This window comes from Ananas comosus, linkage group 23 (genome assembly GCF_001540865.1).
Source record: "Ananas comosus cultivar F153 linkage group 23, ASM154086v1, whole genome shotgun sequence".
Classification (NCBI taxonomy): domain Eukaryota; kingdom Viridiplantae; phylum Streptophyta; class Magnoliopsida; order Poales; family Bromeliaceae; genus Ananas; species Ananas comosus.
In genome coordinates, this window is record NC_033643.1 from 3,731,554 (window position 1) to 3,751,527 (window position 19,974).

At 39.2% G+C, this 19,974-nt stretch overlaps 2 protein-coding genes across 2 annotated transcripts; both read right to left on the minus strand.

Moving 5' to 3' along the window:
• On the minus strand, window positions 1,848-7,452 carry LOC109727994. The gene is made up of 7 exons (XM_020258247.1): window positions 7,268-7,452; window positions 5,931-6,081; window positions 5,765-5,838; window positions 4,969-5,451; window positions 4,049-4,573; window positions 3,737-3,949; window positions 1,848-2,903 (listed from the first exon to the last, which is right to left on the minus strand). Exons 2-7 carry the CDS (start codon window positions 6,052-6,054, stop codon window positions 2,034-2,036), a joined length of 2,289 nt encoding a protein of 762 aa, XP_020113836.1. The 5' UTR covers window positions 6,055-6,081; window positions 7,268-7,452; the 3' UTR covers window positions 1,848-2,033.
• Window positions 10,395-19,369, minus strand: LOC109728419 (DEAD-box ATP-dependent RNA helicase 46). Its single transcript, XM_020258817.1, has 8 exons — window positions 19,185-19,369; window positions 16,925-18,121; window positions 15,900-16,109; window positions 15,324-15,392; window positions 14,281-14,550; window positions 13,287-13,637; window positions 12,139-12,416; window positions 10,395-11,909 (listed from the first exon to the last, which is right to left on the minus strand). Exons 2-8 carry the CDS (start codon window positions 18,092-18,094, stop codon window positions 10,763-10,765), a joined length of 3,495 nt encoding a protein of 1,164 aa, XP_020114406.1. The 5' UTR covers window positions 18,095-18,121; window positions 19,185-19,369; the 3' UTR covers window positions 10,395-10,762.

Sequence of the window (19,974 nt, forward strand, 5' to 3'; positions counted from 1 at the left end):
TTTTTTTGAGAAATAGATAGCTTGCTATCCGCTTCATTCATTAGGAAAATAAACTAGGCTTACATAATGGAGGCAGCCAGGACCTCCGAAGGAGAGAGTGACAAAAGTGAGAAAAGAAACGAAAACAAAGACAAAGGGTAGAAGAACGGAAGCGAAGAAGCATATCCCGAAAAATCGAAGTAATCAACGTGGAGCGGTCCAGATGTCCAGCAAAAGCTTAATCCGATCCAGGCACCAGGTAGGGTTGAGGGCACTGTCTCGAAAGATTATAGCATTCCTTTCCGTCCAAACTACCCACCAGATGGCAGAGAGGGTTGAGAGAGAAGAAAGTCTCTCGTTGGTGTCTTTGAGACTGACTAGTTTAGACCAGAGATCTCTCACATCGTCAGAGGACTCGGCCAGGGCTTCCAAACCGCCAACGCTGAGCCGTATGAAGCGAACAAAAATATAGGGACTCATGAGATGGTCGCAGTTCTCAGGATAAACGGCACAGAAAATGCAAGGTTGGTTCGCTAACCACCCTTGTTTGTGGAGCCTATCTGCGGTGGGGATCCTCTTCCGAAGTAGTAGCCATAAGAAAACTTTGATCTTTATCGGTATCTTCAAATTCCAAATATGTCGACCTAAAGGGTCCCACTTTCCTGAGTTCGTGAGGAAGCGGTAAAGGGACTTGACTGAAAACTTTTGGTTAGAGTTCCAACACCAGGTTATTAGATCCGAAACCTGGGCAGGGCGAATGGTCTGAAGCGAGTCCAGTAGCAATTCCTTTTGTCTACGATAATCCTCAGAGAGAGGCTCCGCTGGACCACGACAAATGTACTGCCACCTGTCACGGCCTTAGCGTTTCTGTTCGCAAAGCCCGTACGGCGCCCGCCTTCCTACTCGAAGATGGGCAAGCCTTCGTCCCTGTTGCTAACCTGGACCTTCGCGTCCTACGACTAAGTATGCAAAGGGAGTGACAGAAAGAGAGAGACAGAGGTTCACTCAAAAATACTTAGCACTCCACTACTTAGAAAAAGAGATTACAACACACATACACACTCCCTCTTGTGTCCTTTTGGCCTTAGCCAAACCCCACTATATATAGACTCCTAGATACATTGAATCTAGCTTACACTAACTCTCTCGTTATGACACACATTAACTCACCCTCATAATGACCCATAAGTCCAAAAGTCACCCTATTAACTCTTGGGAGTTTCATAACCCTTAAACTTCCATCATTGATGGGAGAAGTTACAAAACCCTTGTCTCCCACAGCGGGTTGAGTTTGGATCTCTTTGACAACCCGATTCAACCCATTTTCAACCCGTTTCGCTGGCAGATTTGGGCCACTGTCAAGGAAAAGTCAGCGGGAAACATTTTGTCCGTGACACACCGCCAGCCATTATTTTCAACTTCCCTACACATCTGACCTAACATCACCTTTAACATAAGACTCAAAAATCTTGGCCTCAACTTTCCTAGGCCATTCTTGTATTTTTCACCTCCAGCATAAGCTTTACCATCAACTTAAAAGCGGAGAGAGAGAGAGAGAGAGAGAGAGAGAGAGAGATCTAAGAAGACATGTCAGGAAACACCTAGAATAAGCACTTCATCTCAAATGAACACCAGAAACTTACTACCTAAAGCAAGAAAACAAAAACAGAGATGGTGTTTTTTTCTTTTTTGTTATATTCAAATATGATGACAGGAAGGTTGAAGAAAGAAAGAAAAAAGAGAACAAAAAGAAACTATGGCAAATCTGTTGAATATATTTTCCTCCGATTCAAAGAGAAATTTTTTTTTTTTTAAAAAAAAGCAACAAAAACAAAAACAAGAAGGAAAAGAAAAACTCAAAACCTCTGATGAATAATATCCGGCGAGAATAGACGGAGTGCCCGATTCGAATCCAAAGAACCCATACCATCACAAATACTATAATCAGAACCATGTGAGAGGACACTACCACCATTTCTGTTAAACTTTTGCTCTTTCCCCCTTTCGAAGATTCTTCTAGTATCAACTTAAAACGATCCCCGCACAGAAACTTCTCATGTTGATTCGCCGGTCTTCTGAACCCTAATATGCATCGAGCCGATCTTTACGACATCACCCGAAAAGCTCGACGAGTCGGCTTCTTCGCTTACACTAGAACTGATCGAGAGGGAGCTGACTTCCCCGGCGAGGTTGCCTACTACCTGGGCAGGGTCAGAACCTCCTCTGCCGTCGGGGCCCAAATCGACTGGTTTGCTATTTGGAGGGCTAAGCACTTTAACCTGCCGGTAGGTAACGCCATTACGCTTTTTCCCTTCCGGCTTTCGAGACTGATCAACCGCATTATCTTCTTTCGCAAGTTTAACAACAGTATCATTTGATTGCTTTCCATCCACTCGAGGCTCTTTGTTCTTGTTCGAAGGCCGAACAGCAGTAGTAGACTTTGATTTGTCCCCGTCTTCCGTCCGGAGCTGATCGACACCATCAGCTTTCGGATTCTCAACAGCTGCTGCATTTTGCTGCTTCTCTTCAGCTTCTGGAAGACGCTCAGCTGTAACATTCGGCTGTTCCCTGTTTTCTCCCGAAGAACGGCCTGCATGAGATGCCGATTGATTATCATCTGATTGTGGAGTTTGGTCGAAATTACCGTCCTGCCGCTTCTCGTCTGCGCTTTGAGGCCGGTTCGGAATATCGATTTCTAGTGTGTGATCTGAACTCGGATGCTTCTTGGGGGAGGCAGTTACTACACGCTGAGTAGCAAGAGTAGGTGTGAAGAGAGGGGCGTCATGGCTTCTTAGGAGCCTGAATCTTCTTTCCTTGTTACTTTTCTCCAGCTCTTCGTACTTTGGGAAGTCATCGAGAATGCTTTCCCTCAACAGACTGCTCTTAAAGATTTTAAGCATAGTTGTGCCCGGAATGTACATGACCTGTATCCAGAGAAGTCATAAGCACAGTGATAATACAAAAAAGTGACTCGGTCGGAACAATGAAACATTAGCATGAGTCAAGGTTAGATGAAACTAGGAAGTTCAATGATCCTAAGTTAGCAATTATCCAGCATCCAAATACAAAAAAAAAGAGGAGAAAAATTCAGCTATAAAACATGGCTATGCTAATTATTCGTGAATCGCAAAATAGATGGACGTTCAGGTTGAGGTTGAATTTGTTCGGAAGGAAAAAGTTGGTATCATAGTTATACAGAGATGCAAACATAAATTAATAATTACATCATACATATTATTAATTCCATACATCAGTGTATTTTAGAATGTATAAATGATCATGTCTTAGTATTTTGTATGTATTGTGCGAAATTAGAGGCTTTCTTTTAAACATGTATGATTTTAATTTTGGTAGAAAGAGAAAATGATGGGGTTGATTACAAATTAGCCTTAAACTTCACCACAGGCTTCAATTTGGTTCTCAACAGTTATATCGACTCTGATTTCATTTTCGTACAGCCTAAGTTTCATTTTTTGTCATTAGTTTCTAACTTTAACAAACAAAAGTCTACAGATGGGGCAAGTGCAGCACTTCTCCGGATGGTAGATTAAAGAAAGAGTCATAATTATTATGAAGAATAAACATCAGGGACTAGATTGTTATAATCTAAGAAGCGTGAAATTGAAACTCTGGTCAAATGAGGGGACCGAATTTTTGTCGACCTCATTTTTAAATTTATTAGCACGCAAATAACCAGCACAACCAAGAGCTCATATATTGATACAATAAAAAAAATTAGGGTAAGCATCCAACTTGCCTCTTGGGTATCTCTGCTATGAGTTACGGGTTTATTCTCATTGTTTTCTAGTGTGATTTGCCGAAAGTTAGTGTTTGGCACATCCTTGATGATGTGCCATTTGACGGAGAAGCTACCACTCCATTTATCTTGCTGCCAAAAATCCATGTCCCTTTGGAAATCCACACGACCCAACATCTCGGCAACACCGCAGAATCTCCCACTGCCATTAACCTGAGATTAAAATTTGCTCATTAAGGAATAGAAGTATAATAGAGACAAGGAATTTGACATATAAATAGAGCCCTACAAAATCCGGAAATGGCCACTTACGGAGAAGAACAGAAAGACGGGGCAGTTGACACCCTTCAAAGCAGATAACCTTTGAGCATCTTCGTATGCAGCATCCAGTTTCTTGTTCCCATTGGGCGTGCTTGACCATACATTATACTTAATGCTCTTGTGAACATCGTCCTCGCTGTAGGATTTGATGATAAAAAATTTGGCATATGGATACTCGACTGGAAAGTCATCTCGGTTGTATTGATCGGTTTTTATGACAATGATTCCTTGTGGATTAGCGATGGTTAGTTTAGACGTATAGGACTTAACGGTGATCGACGAAGTTGGCTGATCTCTGACCCTATTTGCTGTAGTGCTAAATGAATGTGGTCTTCCAGCACTGTCAGCAGGCTTCATCTTATCATTTGGGATAAACTTACGAGAATTAGATCCAAAGTGCATAAGGCTATTGTTCATTGGGAATTCCACTTTCGATGAAGGTTCAAATGAAGGAATTCTCCTGTTGAAAAATTGCTCTGTTGCATGGACAGGACCCGAAGAATTGCCAGCTAGAAACTGGAACGCAAAAATATAGCAAATGAAAGACATGTTAAGAGCAGGCAAATGGTAACTAACCATAAGAAGAAAAGGATAGCCAAGAACACTGCTAATTAATTCATTAGTACTCTGCTAATTATTTACTTAAACCCATATACCCAACTCGTCCTTCATCCTGCACTTGGGCGTCAATCGTTTAAATCCAATCTACTCATATGCTAACCTTAAAAGGAATGTAACAAGATCACTAAGAGTAGGCTCTGCCCCATACAATATCATTAACATAAAATATTTTCTTGCATTCCATAGGGAAACTACCTCCCTTCCACACACATGCAGAGATGCACTTATGTTAATATATGCATACGAGTATATAACAGAGAGTGTGTGTATATATATATATATATGAGTACCTGGGTAGCCTGCTGACTCCCAAGTTGTGTGGCTGACTGCTTTCTTGGTGCCAAATTAAGTAATGATCCGTTTGAAGGGAGTTGAAACTGCTGGGAAGAAGAAAAGGAATGTTCCAATGTTGGATTAAGTAAAGAAGCCCTCTGTGAATCTACAGGAGCGGTCGCAGAAACTAATGGAGCAGAATTCTTCATCCCTTCAGCATCAGCTTTACTGGGAACCGATGTGAAACCACTGTACAAGGACTGATCAGAAGTGCCATGAGGGACAAACTCCGTGCCAGTTGGAATAACTGGAAAATAGGAAGGTGAAGTAATTTGTTGATGGTAAGCAGGGTTAGTTAAGTATTGCTGCATTCCTATAATTGAACCATCAGGGCCTACAACGGAGCTAGGCATGTAAGGATTGTATGGGTTGTAATGAGACTGTGGATATCCATAATTAGGTGCATAATATACATATGGTGAGCCTTCAGCCTGTGGACCCTGTGGAAGTTCAAGATGCAATGTCAGGAAATAATGGGAGGAAACTAACTAACTAGAGAAAAGTGGAAAAATTGCTGGAGCTTATGAGAAATGTCGTAAAGTTGCTAGGAAAAGGCAGTAGCAGCTTCCAGTTGACATGCCCATTAGAAGTAGAAGCTTCAAATTAAAGCTTCTGCTTTTAGGGTTTGACAACTTATTTTGGTGTCCCACTTTAGTAAGATCAGGATTTTTCGGCATGCCAATCTCATAATTAACAATTTTTAGAGTAGAGAAACTTCTCTAGAAGCCAGAGCGAATAGGCCCTTAAACTTACCACGTAATGAAGATCTTGACCATCTGATACAAAAACACTTTGGTGGTCATCCCATGCACCAGGTGCTTCAGCTCCTGCACAAGAAAGTTATTGAGAGTTGGACAATACATTCAATGTGTAATAGTACTCTTCATGATTTAAGATGGTTATTATATCCGAAATTCACCTGTACTGTAATATCCATAGTAGTCAGTATTAGGAGGATAGTATAGATCCTGGCCATATATGACCTCAGGTGCAACTTCACTACCGGAAAAGCCAATCTCTTTAGAGGTAGTATCTTGATGCATAATGCAGTCTTTGAACAACCAAAGGTCCTGAAAACAGAAAATAAACCAAAAAATATTACTACTGAGTACTTAACTTAAAGGCTCATGCAATCTAATGGGTTAACACAAATCATAACATTAACCAAGCCGTAAACCCTACACTAATATCCATTCAAAAGAAGAAAATTGCAATAATTTGTATGTGAATGCCAGAAGTGCTCAAATTTGGTCATTTCCAGCAAACACCGCTGGAGTATGACTAAGCCAATCATTTGTTCTCAATATCTTGAAAGTAGATTTCCTATTGCCTAAAGTTCCAAAACATAAAATGTTTCATATTGCCTAAAGCAAGGTTTTAAGTGCCCGTCGACACGGGCCGTATCTACGGTGCCGTACCTACGGTGCCGTACCGTGCCAACAAGACATTGGCACGATACAGACTCCATGCCAATGGCACAGCTCAAAACTCTCTATTCTTTAAATTAGTAAATAAAATCCTCAATAAAGTTCAAAAGATATGATAAAAAGATATAATAAATAGTTAGGATATTTTGTTGCTAAAGAAAATAAATATTTCATACTATTATGTGTCGGCACACAAGAATTTTTTTGACCGGCATGCCCGGCACGCACAGTGCCGTACCGTACCGTACCGGCAAGTTTCCGGCACGATCCCCTACCACGGCACTTAAATCCTTGACCGAAAGTTTCAAAACATAAAATGAAATTGAATTACACAATATATTAATCAGCCAACCAATTGAATTTACATAAGAAAATTAACAACCAGATACAGAGGAATAAACTAAACAAGAAGGGCATTGGCAACTATGCTTGTTCTGTAATATTTTTTACCTTTTCTTCATTAAATCCCGCATATTTCAAATGCACTCGCTTAGCACACCAATCAAGAATGAAACAGCATAATGTGCAATTACCAACAACCAATAATCACTAAATCCTCCCATGATCAAAACCAATTTATTAAACATAAAATATAACACCCATGAAAGCAAATCTTTATCCAAGAATTACGATTCCATCAACACAGGGAGCAATCCAATTGACCAATTACTAACGCACCAACAAAGGGAGCAATTGAATCGACCTAGAACCCAAAAGATCACACGAAATCCGCCCAAAACCCATCAGATCAAGCCCAAAAACACGGGATTAAAATGATTCTCGAGATCTAAGAGGCCAAAACAACGAGGCAAAGAAGACCGGAGCTTACGGGAAAAGAGGGCCCGAAACAAGCCGGAGATCGATGAGAGACGACGAGGAGATCCGCTCCTCCTTTCCCGAAACCCTAGCTAGGGTTTTACGCAGCTTTGGGGTCGAGAGAATCGCGTCGAAAACCCTAACCCTAGAAGGAGAATGGATTCGAGAACGAAAGAGGAAAGAGAAAGAGAGAGAGAGAGAGAGAGCGTGAAAGGTCGACCCCGATCTTCGGGGGCCCTTTTATAGTTCTCTTTAAAAATTTTATCCCGAAAATGCCCATAAGTTTCTTTCTTTATTTACCAACGTGCCCCTACGACCGCCAAATTTGAAAATTACTTAATACTGATGCGCGGTGGCGTTTCTGTAAATAAAAATTTAAATGCGAGGGTATTTTTGTCATTTGTGGCGGACCTCCATGAATTGTGCGTGTTGACTTTGAGTTGACCATGACACGTCGGAAGAGATATTTAAAGTGAGAAAATTCAAAAAATTTTGAATCCAACAAAATGTCAATTTCTTTTGAATATTAAATAAATAACTTCTTCTACAAGAAAAAGAAAAAATATTAAAATAATATTTAATTTAAGGCAATAATTTTAAGTGAAATAGGGTGTGAAACACTCTTCTTTTTTTTTGAAAAAACTTCAAAAAACCCCCCTGTGGTTTTGTGGTTTCTCACTTTGCCCCCCTGTGGTTTAAAGTGTATCAAATTGCCCCCTGTGGTTTCGTTTTTATCTTTTCGGTAGCTTTTTCGTTAATATTTTATTAAATTATTATATACAAAAAACTTCAGATACACATCTAGATTTATTAAATATTCACTTTAGTACCCTTTAATTTTAACTTTATCACTGATTTAAGAAAAAAATATTAAAATTGATAAGAAAAAGAGAAAAAAGAAACTACAGGGGGGCAAATTGATACATTTTAAACCACAGGGGAGCAAAATGAGAAACTACGAAACCACAGGGGGGATTTTTGAAGTTTTCCCTTTTTTTTTCTTTTGTTTGTTTGGAAAAAATTGTGCATAGACACCTGAATTCTTAATTTTTAACTAAAAGATCCCTTAAACTTTATGATGAAAAATGGGTTGCTTCTGAAAATAAGGTTATAATATTTGGATGATTAGATTAAAATAGCGAAAATAAAAGTTATTATACTTTTAAATTAATAATATTTTAATTAATTAATATAAAATTATTGCTTAAAAATAATTTAATAAAATAATAAAAGTTGTTAGCTATGAATATTGTATAAGATAATAAAAAAATATATTAATTAATTATAAAATATAACAAATTTTTTAATTAATTAGTAAATTTTTTAATTAGTTAGATGATTTGTTAAGAAATTAATTTAATTAGTCAAAATATTAATTAGTTAGTTTACCAATATAAATATTAGTTATTAGATAAACACATTATTAAATAATTAATTCTTAATGAGCTAGTCGACCATAAATAATAAATTAACTAATTACTTAACTATTTAAGCAATAGATAATGACGTAAATATATTAATTAGATTAATTATCAAATTAATACAATAATTAAAATTAGATTTAAAATTTTAATTAAGTTTGTTCCTACTTAAGAACAAGTTTGTTCCAGAGAAAAGGGTGGAGTAGTTGTTCTATCCTTATTCCCCTTTTAAGAATATGATAAAGTACAAGAAGTAAATTAAAGGAAAAAAAATGGAGTAATTAAGATGCGCCGTAATGTGCGGGTTTTTTTTTTTTTTTTTTAGTCATAAATATAGGGTTGACCAAACGCTTAAAATTTACCATTTACAATTTATAAAAAACAACTTCAGGGAAAAAAAAAAAAAGAAACTTGCAGGTGCATTTGCAGTTACTGCAATAGCACTTGACTGCTCTATGATTTTTCCATTTTTCTTGAAAAAAAAAATCATCATTAAACACTTAATTTTTTTGTATATTTTGTTATCATGTGGTTTGTATTCCTTTCTCTTTTTTTATCCTAATTAATAATACATAAAGATAAAGAAATTTAGGGCGTGTTTGGTTCGAAGTCGGAGTCGGAATCGGAATCGGAATGAAAATAAGCTGGAATCGGAATCGGAATGACTCATTACCTAATTCTGTTTGGTTCATCACCTGAATCGGAATTGGAATAAATCATTCCTATTGTCGGTGTTTGGTTCAGATGGATATAAAAACGTAATCAAATTAATATGCTAACATTATCTTTATAATATATTAATTTAAATTCAAATTAAATATTAAATATTAGAATTTTACATCAAAATTTTAAAATAATGTCAAAATTTTAGATCTATTTTTTTTAAAAAAAAAATTAAACTTTGAAGTTGAGTGGATAATTCAAAATATGAAACTAAATTTAAGTTTGAAATAAAATTTGAATAAACTTTATGTAAATTAAAATTTTAATTTAAATTCAAATTCATAAGTTAGATTCGAAATACTTGATTAAATTTTAATTTTTAATTTAATTTCAAATTAAAATTTAAAATTATATATTTAATTTTTAAATTATAACTCATATTGTAATTAAAAAAGTTGAAAAAATAAATTTAATCCAAATAAATATCCATTCCGTCCGAATTCAACTTCCAATCCGGCCTTCTAGGCCGGATTGAAAAAAGGCTGATTGAGCGATTCCCATTCCACTCGGAAATCGGAATCGGAATGAGACTCCCACGTACCAAACACCCACAAACGAATTCACTCATTCCCATTCCGATTCCATGGTAAAAAAGAAAGCGAACCAAACACGCCCTTAATTACTATGCCCAATGCATTTAATGTACTAAATAAATATAATGTACTTGATAACTAAAATTATCAATTTAAATTAGAAAATGTTCTCTTTTGGCTCTAGTGAGTTATATAATGTTAAAAAATATATAAAATTTGATTTCTAAACTACTTAAATATTCTAAATTATGATTAACGATATGAATCATCAATTCATAAACTTCATCATTAAAAACAAATAATGAAAACAAAACGGACTTACGAATTCATAAGAGTATAGTGGTCTCGAACTACAAACTAACAACCTTTAAAGGTTGAAAACGCGAATCAAAATGGATCATATGTCAGATCACTTCCATTCATTTTTACCAAATAGAATGCAGTAGGGAGAACAATGGAAAAGTTAGGAAATAATATGGATGATTTAATAAGTATTAACTTTAAAGCGAAATAAGTGTGGACTGCAGTAGACCATTAACTGTCATCAAATATCATCATCCTGTTACTACAAACAAAACATTTAAAACTCTATCAATTCCCCACCTTTCAAAGCACTGGTTCAGTTGTGGGGGAAAAAGTAAAGGAAAAGAAATTTCAACTCCCCCAGATCTGAGGGTTTCTTTTCCTGCTTTTTCCTATTCACTCCCTCCCATAAACTATTGCAGAAAAAAAAAACACAAAAAGAGAGAGAGAGTAAAAGTAGAGAGAGAGAGAGAGAGAGAGAAGGGGGCATGGCAATCTCTAACAAAACAATATGAATCCGGGGACATATTAGTTGTCAGGAGTTTGGTTTTGATCTGAAGGAGGGGCAGCCTCGGCCGTGAAGCTGGGAATTCCATTACCATCGGGGCCGGGAAGTTGATCTGCCGTTTCATTTCCATGTAAAGATTCACCATCTGGGACGGGCGGCGGCGTCGGGGACATATCGCCTGTTGAAGGCAAAGTGAGAGGTTCGATTTCGACAGCAGGCAGAGCTTCGAACTCAGACGACATAGGTGGTTCGGAACTCGGGTTGACTGCTCCAGCAGCAGAAGTAGCGGCTGCTGCTGCTGCTGCTGCAGCTGGCAATGTGTTGTCGTGGTCCGAACTGGGTAGCACATCAAACAGACTGCGCCGCCTTGGCGTGTGGCTCTGGCTCGGTCTCGGGCTACGGCTCCGACTACGGGGACTCCTGCTCCTGCTCCTCGACCAGCTCCTGCTACGGCTCCGGCTTCTGCTTCTCCAGCTCCTGCTACGGCTTCTGCTCCTGCTTCTACTTCGTGTCCGACTCCTGCTCCTGCTCCGGCTGTCGTAGCTCCTGCTCCTGCTCCTGCTCCTGCTTCTGTCATAATCTCGACTGTAACTCCGGTCCCTGCTCCTCTCTCCGAATCCTCTTCGCACATCATACCTCCCCCGCCCATCTGAATTTATGGATCGATCGTTCGGGCCGCCACGGTCATGCCAACCTCGGCCCCCACGGCCACCTCGCCCACCAAACCCGCGACCACCAGGCCCATCTGAGCCACCAAACCCACGGCCCCCAGGCCCGCCAGGCCCACCGAAGCCCCGACCCCCCCTGGGTCCACGGCCGCTGTAAAATTCTTGCCGGCCACCGCCACGCCCACCAAAGCCACCAACCCGGCCATCCCTCATGCCCCGGCCGCCACCCTCGCCTGAATCCCAGCGGCTTGGACCCCTGCCTCCTCCGCCACGAGGCTCCCTGGGGATTGGCGGGCCGCCGCGTGCGGCCATTTCACGGATCTCCGGCGGAACACGCTGATTGGCGCCTTCAAGGACTTTGATTAGATCAGCCGCATATTTCCAGTCTTGGTCGGAGAAGAAGGTGTAGGATACTCCCGTGGCCCCCGCCCTTCCTGTCCTTCCAATCCGGTGGACATAATCCTCAATACCAGTAGGGAAATCATAGTTGATCACCACCCTGGAGAAAGGTATTACATTAGGCAAAGTAAATGACTAGCAACAAATATAAAATCGAAAGAGAAAGCGCATAAAGCTATTAAAGCAGGCTTTAGCTATCCATATCTAAGCCAAACCGCAAAAGCTTACTACAGAATTACTAAACTGAATGCATCATGTTATAAGCAAACATACACAAGCAGCACCATGCAAACATGATGAGAAGCTGACACAGATGTTACAAGCCTTACCTGATATCCTTAATGTCAAGTCCCCGTGCAGCTACATCGGTGGCAACAAGAATTGGAGCCTTTCCGGTGCGGAACTGATGCAAGACATGATCTCTTTCACCTTGAGATTTGTCGCCGTGAATGGCAGCAGCGCCAAAGGCCCGACCCATACTGCGGGCAAGCTGATCGCACAGCCTCTTTGTTGAGCAGAAGATGATGATCTTGGAGCCCCGTTCTTGAGACCTAAGGATCTGCTCCAGCCGCCTTTGTTTATCCATCGGAGCAACCACCTCTACAAACTGCAAACCATAACCAGCAGCAAAACTTCATCATCATGGAAGTAAGCGTATATAAAGAAAATATTGTGTAAAAAAAAATGCAGTATAACAAGATATAATAAAACTGTAAAAGATTGCAACCTCAGCAACAAATGTAATACCCGGAGTTGAATGCAAAAGCTTCAGTATCATAATAAATCATGAGTAGAAATATAAAGTAGCAGTTGGGTTATTGCAGAAAACAATAACAGTACTAAGAGAGTTTCATGAATACGATAATTCAGTTCCCAGGTTTAATTTCCCACTGGGATAGTAATCATTCCACAATTCTAGGTATCTAACTCAAGTAGCCACGTAAGAACATGGAACAAATATTATTTAACCTCATCAGGATTCGATTAGCTACAAATATATGAACAAAGAATCTCACATTCCATTACAAAATTAGAATGCACATAAAGAAATTTACGGGGGCTGGTAAGTGACAACCAGCTCATATTACTCATATTATGCTGACCACTTACCAGCATAGTATTAGCATGGTACCGCAATAACCTGCTCTGTCATTCAGTGCCACTACATACAGCATCGTGTAACTAGTCAACCAACTTCTTTTTTTAACCCCTGTTTTCTATCTTGTCGCTATCCATGCCAACCGCTGACATGGTACGTGTCGTGACGATACCATGCCACCGTAACTGTGGCATGGTGCGTCACCGTCACCATCAGGTAAAACCTTGGTTTATGGAAATAAAATGGTATCATAGGTGACAATTCTAGTTTCAGAATTAACTGTTCGAAAGTGGATTACCTAAATAATAAGTGTGAGCAATCTTTGCCATTAATAGAACGCAAAAATCAGCAGAAGGTATATTCAGATGTTCTCCTTACTTGAGTGATCGATTTGTTTGCAACAAGTTCATTGACGCTGCCGATGTTCACCTGGACAGGAGTCCTAAGTAGATCCCCTGCTATCTTTCTCACCTCCTTAGGCCAAGTCGCTGTGTACATGAGAGTTTGTCGGCGGGGAGGAATCTCATTCACAATCTTCCGAATCTGAGGTTCAAAACCCATGTCTAGCATGCGATCTGCTTCATCAAGGACAAGAAAAGAAACCTGGTGGAAGCTGATCTTCTTCATTTCAACAATGTCATTCAACCGACCAGGTGTTGCCACTATGATGTCTGCTCCTCGCTCAATTTCTTTTAGCTGCGGTCCCTTTGGAGCTCCTCCATATAAACACTAAAATATAAGAAAAACAACAAGGAGGAGAAATTGAATACAAGTAAAATGTTCTTTTATTCAAAAAGTAATTTAAGCACAAATGCCATTCCCTAGTGCAACATATCGTCGTAGGATGAAGCATCCATAATACTTCTTGTCAAACAACGGCTTACTCTATTCTTCCCTAAGATAAGACATACCTACAATTTATAAAATAAATCATTCAGAAATTCCAATTGGGTGCAGCAGCTGCCCGATACTCTTGGCTAGCCACGTCCGCATCATGATCTACAACCCTACTTAGTGAAATTAATTAACCAGGCAGTGTAACCTCCTAGACAAAGATCTAAGGACTCTTGATGATTCTAAACATTAAGCCATAGTTGTTTGGTTCTATCTATCTTTCACTAATTTTTTTCCTCAATGGTGGCAGAAAGTTGTGTACAACTTCTACCATCCAATGAGACTCCACCTAAGATTCCTCAAATCCTAATAAATGTCCTAAGTAGTGTAAACCATATCTACACGTAGTGTGGTTTAGATGAAAATAGCTGTTTACCTGAATAGTACTTATCAAGCTGCTGATCTCCTCTTTGCAAGCACAAAAAGCATTTCCCAGAAAGAAGAAAAGCATCATAAAGAGATAGATTCACAAACTTACTGTACAAGAAAACCTGGAAGAACGCCCAAATTTGATTGCCTCATCTTGTATCTGTGTAGCAAGCTCACGAGTAGGAGCCAAAACTAGCACAGTTGGACCGATCTTAGGATTATTTCTGCATCTTCTCAGATGTATAAATGCAGGAATAAGATATCCCAGAGTCTTTCCAGAGCCAGTTTTGGCAATGGCCACAATATCCCTGTTCTGCAATGCAACAGGCCACGTCTGTGCTTGTATTGGTGTTGGATGTGAGAAACCAGCTAAATGCAACTGGAACAGTATAGATAGTAAATATTATTAATCACAACCTTATCATGCCAAGACCCGACACAGACTATATTATCGAGGGTAAAATGCATAGATAGTGCCTGAACTTTCAACAAATCGTAAATTTGATCCCCAATCTTCCCATTTAAATGCATCAACCTATGAAATTTCTAATCTCTTGCAAGGCCATCCAAAATCTATCTTTTGCTAGCTTATAATTCAGCTCCTAGTAAACGGTAAAGTATTCGCAAGTGTGTGCTACAGAGATGACATTGAAAAAATTAGGCCAGTTCAGGGACTGATTTTTTAGAGATCAGAAGCCAAATTGCAGTTTGTAGAAAGTTCAGAGACTACCTGTGCATCTTTCCTTACTAACTATCATCTACATTTTCACAGGGTAAATAGCTAAACAAAACCCTAAGTGCACATAGTTGCTTACTGAAGCCACTCAAGGCAGCAAGAAGGTGCTCTTAAAGACTTGGGTTTGAGTAGCAGAGACAAGAAGAACGAAGCCTCCGCCAATATTACATTATCTGGAAGATAGTCCATCCTCCTGATACTGTTGAGTTAGGGTACCCAGGATCCAGCATGTGACATATGCTATTCTAAAGAGCAATATCACAAGCTGCATGTTGTAGTGATGCATTAACAGAAAGAAGTTAGAAGGTCGTTTGACCAAATTCATACTCGTTGATCATGCTCCTAAGCAACATAAATCAATTCAGAATGAAGATATAGATAACCATCCACAAAAAAACCAGTTAAGGACAAAATACCTCTCTCAGAATTTCCGGAGGGAAGCCGGTTTCCTCAAATGTCATGAATGGTGCAGGAACATCATCGCCCTGAAAAGAATTGTTTTTCTTTATATCACAATCTGATAAAAAATAAATCTATGATAGAATAAGGGTCCTAAAATAACATTTTTTAAAAAAAAAAAAGCAATTTGTTCCTAAACTAAAAAGATCTTTAAATGTACCTTCCAAGCTCATGTATAGAAAAGACAGTAAATTTCTCTTTTTGCAGGGAGATATAGAAGCAAAAGAACTTTGCAGGAGAAACATTGAAGCAGCCATCATAATGGCCAGATATAAGAACCCCAAAAACACAACATTGTGCATAGTATTCCATTTTGATGTCAACCAATATAGGTTACACCAATTATGGTTATAAAAACAATACACAGAAGAATGCTCAAGTACCGACCATATTTTATCATTGGAGATTAACAAGAGAATAAATATTCAAGCAACCTTCAACATTACGACATCTTTATCTAATCACCAAAAAACATCAGATGCCACAAAAACTAATTTAAGCAATATAAGAAGTACTATCGCTTAAAATCTTACCGTTGCAGTAACTTCATGGTGTTGGCGATATGCATCGGCTGCAGACATATTTGCAAAGTCTGGCAGACCAAGCATTCTTGAAGGTGGCCTCAAAGGAGCTGCATTAGGGAACGCAGCAGGGTTGTATATGTTTGGCATCGCATGGGGTGGGACCGTATTCAACCCACCTGCATGGCCTGGCGAAGTGTACGGAGGACCGCTTCTCATATCCTAATACAACACAACCTTGCTTAGCTTCAACAGACTGTACATAGTTGTAAGAATGTACAGGAAGTGCCTAGCCATTAGCAAATAGATAGTCCACTAGAGATAAAAAGGCCCATTGTACGAAAACAAAACAATATCATATGCCCTGAAATAGTGTACACTCCAAACCAACTTAAGAATCCGACTATTAAAAAATTACACTCTAAAAGCCATTCCGCATCATTAGGATCCATAATTCTGGGAGCTTCTCATCCTAATTAAAATAGGCTAGAGGCACCGAGACAGGCTGGGGAGACTACGTTTAGGCAGCCAAGAAGGTCATACTAAAAATATATGGAAATTATAATTAAAAGAAAATGCACTAACTCAAAGAAAATTGCATAATTATGCAGATATAAAGCTAAATTTAGATGCTAAAGCACATTACTAATTAATAATACCATCTTAATACCAGAGAAAATATTAGAGCCTGAACCTTCGCGACCATGTGCATCACACCAGAAATCATGTTTCAAGTGAACTATGAAAAGAAGAAGCCCCTAGAACTTTTAACTAAAGACAAAAAAAATTGTCCAGCAAAAAAAAATAATAATAATAATTTGTACATAGCAGTTACCAAAATATTATTTAATCAGGTAGATATTTTCAGACTGAAGTAATTGATAGGAGCCAAAAGAGCAAGTAAGCAAGTTTCAGCATGTTTCATAACGGGATTTAGCAGCTTGATTTCCTTCTTAGTAGTAGGTTTTAAATCTGACAGTAGGAGAATTGAGCATGATCAACAATGGTCGCAAGGATTCTAAATAAAGAAACTTCACCGGTGGATTTTGCGGAATGGGAAGAGGTGCAAGTTTCGGTTGCTGTGGCACCATCTTCGGCCCTTCAAATCTGCTAGAAGAATAAAAATCATTTCCTACCCGTTCATTTCGATCTTCGTTATATCCCATATTCAAACCCATTGGTGGGCGAACAGGTGACTGTTCCACATGACTTGGAACTGCACGACCACTCATTTGTTGTTGACGATAGGGAGATGCCTCAGCAAACTGCCTGTTAGGTTGAAGAGAATGAACTCCAACAGGTGAAATATTAATCGAAGGCATGCCACCTGGCTGTTGATGGCCAGAAGAAATAATGCCACCCTGTTGAGCCATTGGTAGTTGAACACCAGCCTGCTTGCCCTGCTGAACCGCAACTTCTTCCATCTTTGAAAAACTAGCGGGTGACACCTTTGATGTTGGACCCTGCTGGCCAGCAACATGCGCACTTTGCAGTCCTGGCTGTTGTCCATGATGATAATGGGCCTGAAGACCCTGTTGAAAATGGGCCTGAGGCGGAATCTGCGATGTTTGGGGTTGTTGGTCATGTCGATGCATATTTTGGGGCTCCTGTGTTTGCTGAATCACCGGAATTTGTGGCACTTGTTGCGGCTGCCCTTGATTATAATTAGTTTGTGGCCCTGGATGATATGAAAACTGTAAACCTTGTTGAGGTGGCGGGATGAATTGCCCTTGTAGATAACTCATATGCTGGTATGGCATCTGCATGTGTGGGTACTGCTCATTCCTCGGCTGAGCAATCTGCTGATTTGGAACTTGATATGGCATCTGCTGTGGTTGCTGATTTGGTGCTTGCTGAGACATCTGCTGAGGCTGTTGCTGCTGCATTAGCTGGTTTGCTTGCATTTTCTGCCCAGCTTGAACAGTTTGCGGGGTGGTTTGCTGCGACACAACACTGTTCGAAGGTACGGTAGGCATCAGAGAAGTCGACGCAAGGTTTGGAGTTGTTGCAGAGGGAGGAGGGCCAGATGGCAATGGCGGTGCGGAGCCAGCAGGTCTCTCATATTGGGTAACATTTGTATCAGGATTCCAATAATATAAGAGGCCGGTGCTCCCATCAATAAGCCCTTTCCAGGGCTTTGGGAGCGTGGGATCTTCTGGACCAAAGCGCGGACCCAGTGAATCTGCAGCTGCTCCTGTCGTAGCCATTCTGATGCTTAATTATACTAAGCACGCCTGTAACAAGTTTCCCACAACGGGAATAGACATTTATCATATAGTGAGTTCAGGAGATAACAACACAAAAAAGATAACTTTCGTTAGCAAGGAGTTCGCTGCTTCAACATGCAAAGCACTAATTTTTTTTTTACAAAAAAATAGTTTCATAAATCTCATGACATGAAATGGGATTTGTCCCGCGTGGAAGGATAAGTAAAATGTAACTTTCAGAACCTCACAACTCAACATATCTAAAAGCAACTTGAATTCCAATACCTATGAAAACCAGCACAGTTACAGTTGAGATGATTGGTCAATCTATAAACTTACAAATGACCAGCAAATGCCGACAGAAACTTAAAATTTCGAGTAATTAGTGGTTCAAACACTATTACTGCTAAAAAGGGTAGCTTTCTATTCCGAAAGGAATTAAGAAAGTGAAAATCAACCACACAAATTCATTACATATATTTTGACTGAAACAATCTTTGTTAGTGAAATTTAGAAATGCAGAAAACACTAAGAACTTGTACCACATCTTGTAAACCTAGAAAACCAAAAAAAAAATCACTAAGAAAAACCAACATACGCCATACTCAGCTGCCGACCAAATGTGAAGACACTCATCACAAAGCTATTGATGTGCCCATTTACATACTAATACTTCAATTGAAATGTAACGCCTTAATGCTTCGCAATCCACTAAGAAAACACGAGAAATAGTTAAACGCCAACCTACTCATACATCTAAAATAAAAGATCTAATAAACTGAAAGCTCTTGCAACAATATAACAGCAAAGAAGGATCCAATAAACAGAGTATGAAACTATTCAAACATCTCACTACATCCACCTACAATAACAGCTAAAATTACGATTTATCACTTGCTCATAACCTAATCCCGCTCAAACACCAAACTTTATAAGAAACCATATACCCTAAACGAGAATCAACGAAACAAACCACCATAACACCTACAAGGGCTACGAGAACCCTATCAAGCCCCAAAAAACCCCAATCAGAACCCTAGAAAACCCTCGAAATTGATCAAAAGAGGAGAAGAGCGTTTAGAGATCTCACCTTCGTTCGAGAAAGGAACGAATTAGGGCAAGATTTGGAGGGGAGAGAGAGAGAAGAGGCGACGCGATTTCCCCCGCTCTCCTCTCCGCTCTCCTTTTTCTATATAGCTTTGTTTTTTCTTTTTTTTTTTCTTTTTTTTTAGAGGAATTGGGGGAGAGATGAGAAAAGAGGAGGGGAATAAAACCCTAGGGCTCGATCCGTCCTTGCAATGGTGGTGTTTACTATTTAGCACGGGGGGCGCACGTGCGTCGCACGTGGTAGGGGAAAATTATTTGCGTGCACCCGGTGTAGCCGGTTTGTTGTACGGTGTACAACTGATTTTTCAAATTGAAAATGATACCATATCTAATGTAAGTGGTAAAACTTTTAATGATTACTTCATATTTTTAGTTAAGATATTATTTGGTTCCTAAAAAAAAGCATGAAAAAGTAAAGCTATAGACGAATTTAATTTACGGCAAACTAAAATAATATAAGTAGGTATTTATTGACGAAATAACTGTACCCTTCTCCGCGTGCCGTGAAATAAATATGCTCCAAAAAAGTGGAGAGATTTTAGTAGTTATTATTATAAATTAAATTTGATAGTCACTTTATTTTTTCTAAAGTGTTGTAATTGACATTGTTTTAACCGGTGGCGAAGTGAATTACAAGAGGGAAAGAAAATAGAAAAATGTAATAAAAAATCAATTGTTGTAATTTTTTCCAAATTTCTGTGTACCAATGTGAAAACTTTATATAGAGAGCGGAAGAATTTTAACTCTAAAATCTTGAATCTCCATCAAACAAA

Coding starts and splice junctions, on each gene's coding strand:
- LOC109727994 (XM_020258247.1), bottom strand. CDS start 6,054: ATGCATCAAGATACTACCTCTAAAGAGATTGGCTTTTCCGGTAGTGAA. Junction 5,839..5,930: donor CTATGGATATTACAGTACAG/GTGAATTTCGGA, acceptor TTTCTTGTGCAG/GAGCTGAAGCACCTGGTGCA. Junction 2,904..3,736: donor ATAGCAGAGATACCCAAGAG/GCAAGTTGGATG, acceptor CTCTGGATACAG/GTCATGTACATTCCGGGCAC.
- LOC109728419 (XM_020258817.1), bottom strand. CDS start 18,094: ATGGCTACGACAGGAGCAGCTGCAGATTCACTGGGTCCGCGCTTTGGT. Junction 15,393..15,899: donor ACCATGAAGTTACTGCAACG/GTAAGATTTTAA, acceptor AATTCTTTTCAG/GGCGATGATGTTCCTGCACC. Junction 14,551..15,323: donor CTCCGGAAATTCTGAGAGAG/GTATTTTGTCCT, acceptor ATACTGTTCCAG/TTGCATTTAGCTGGTTTCTC.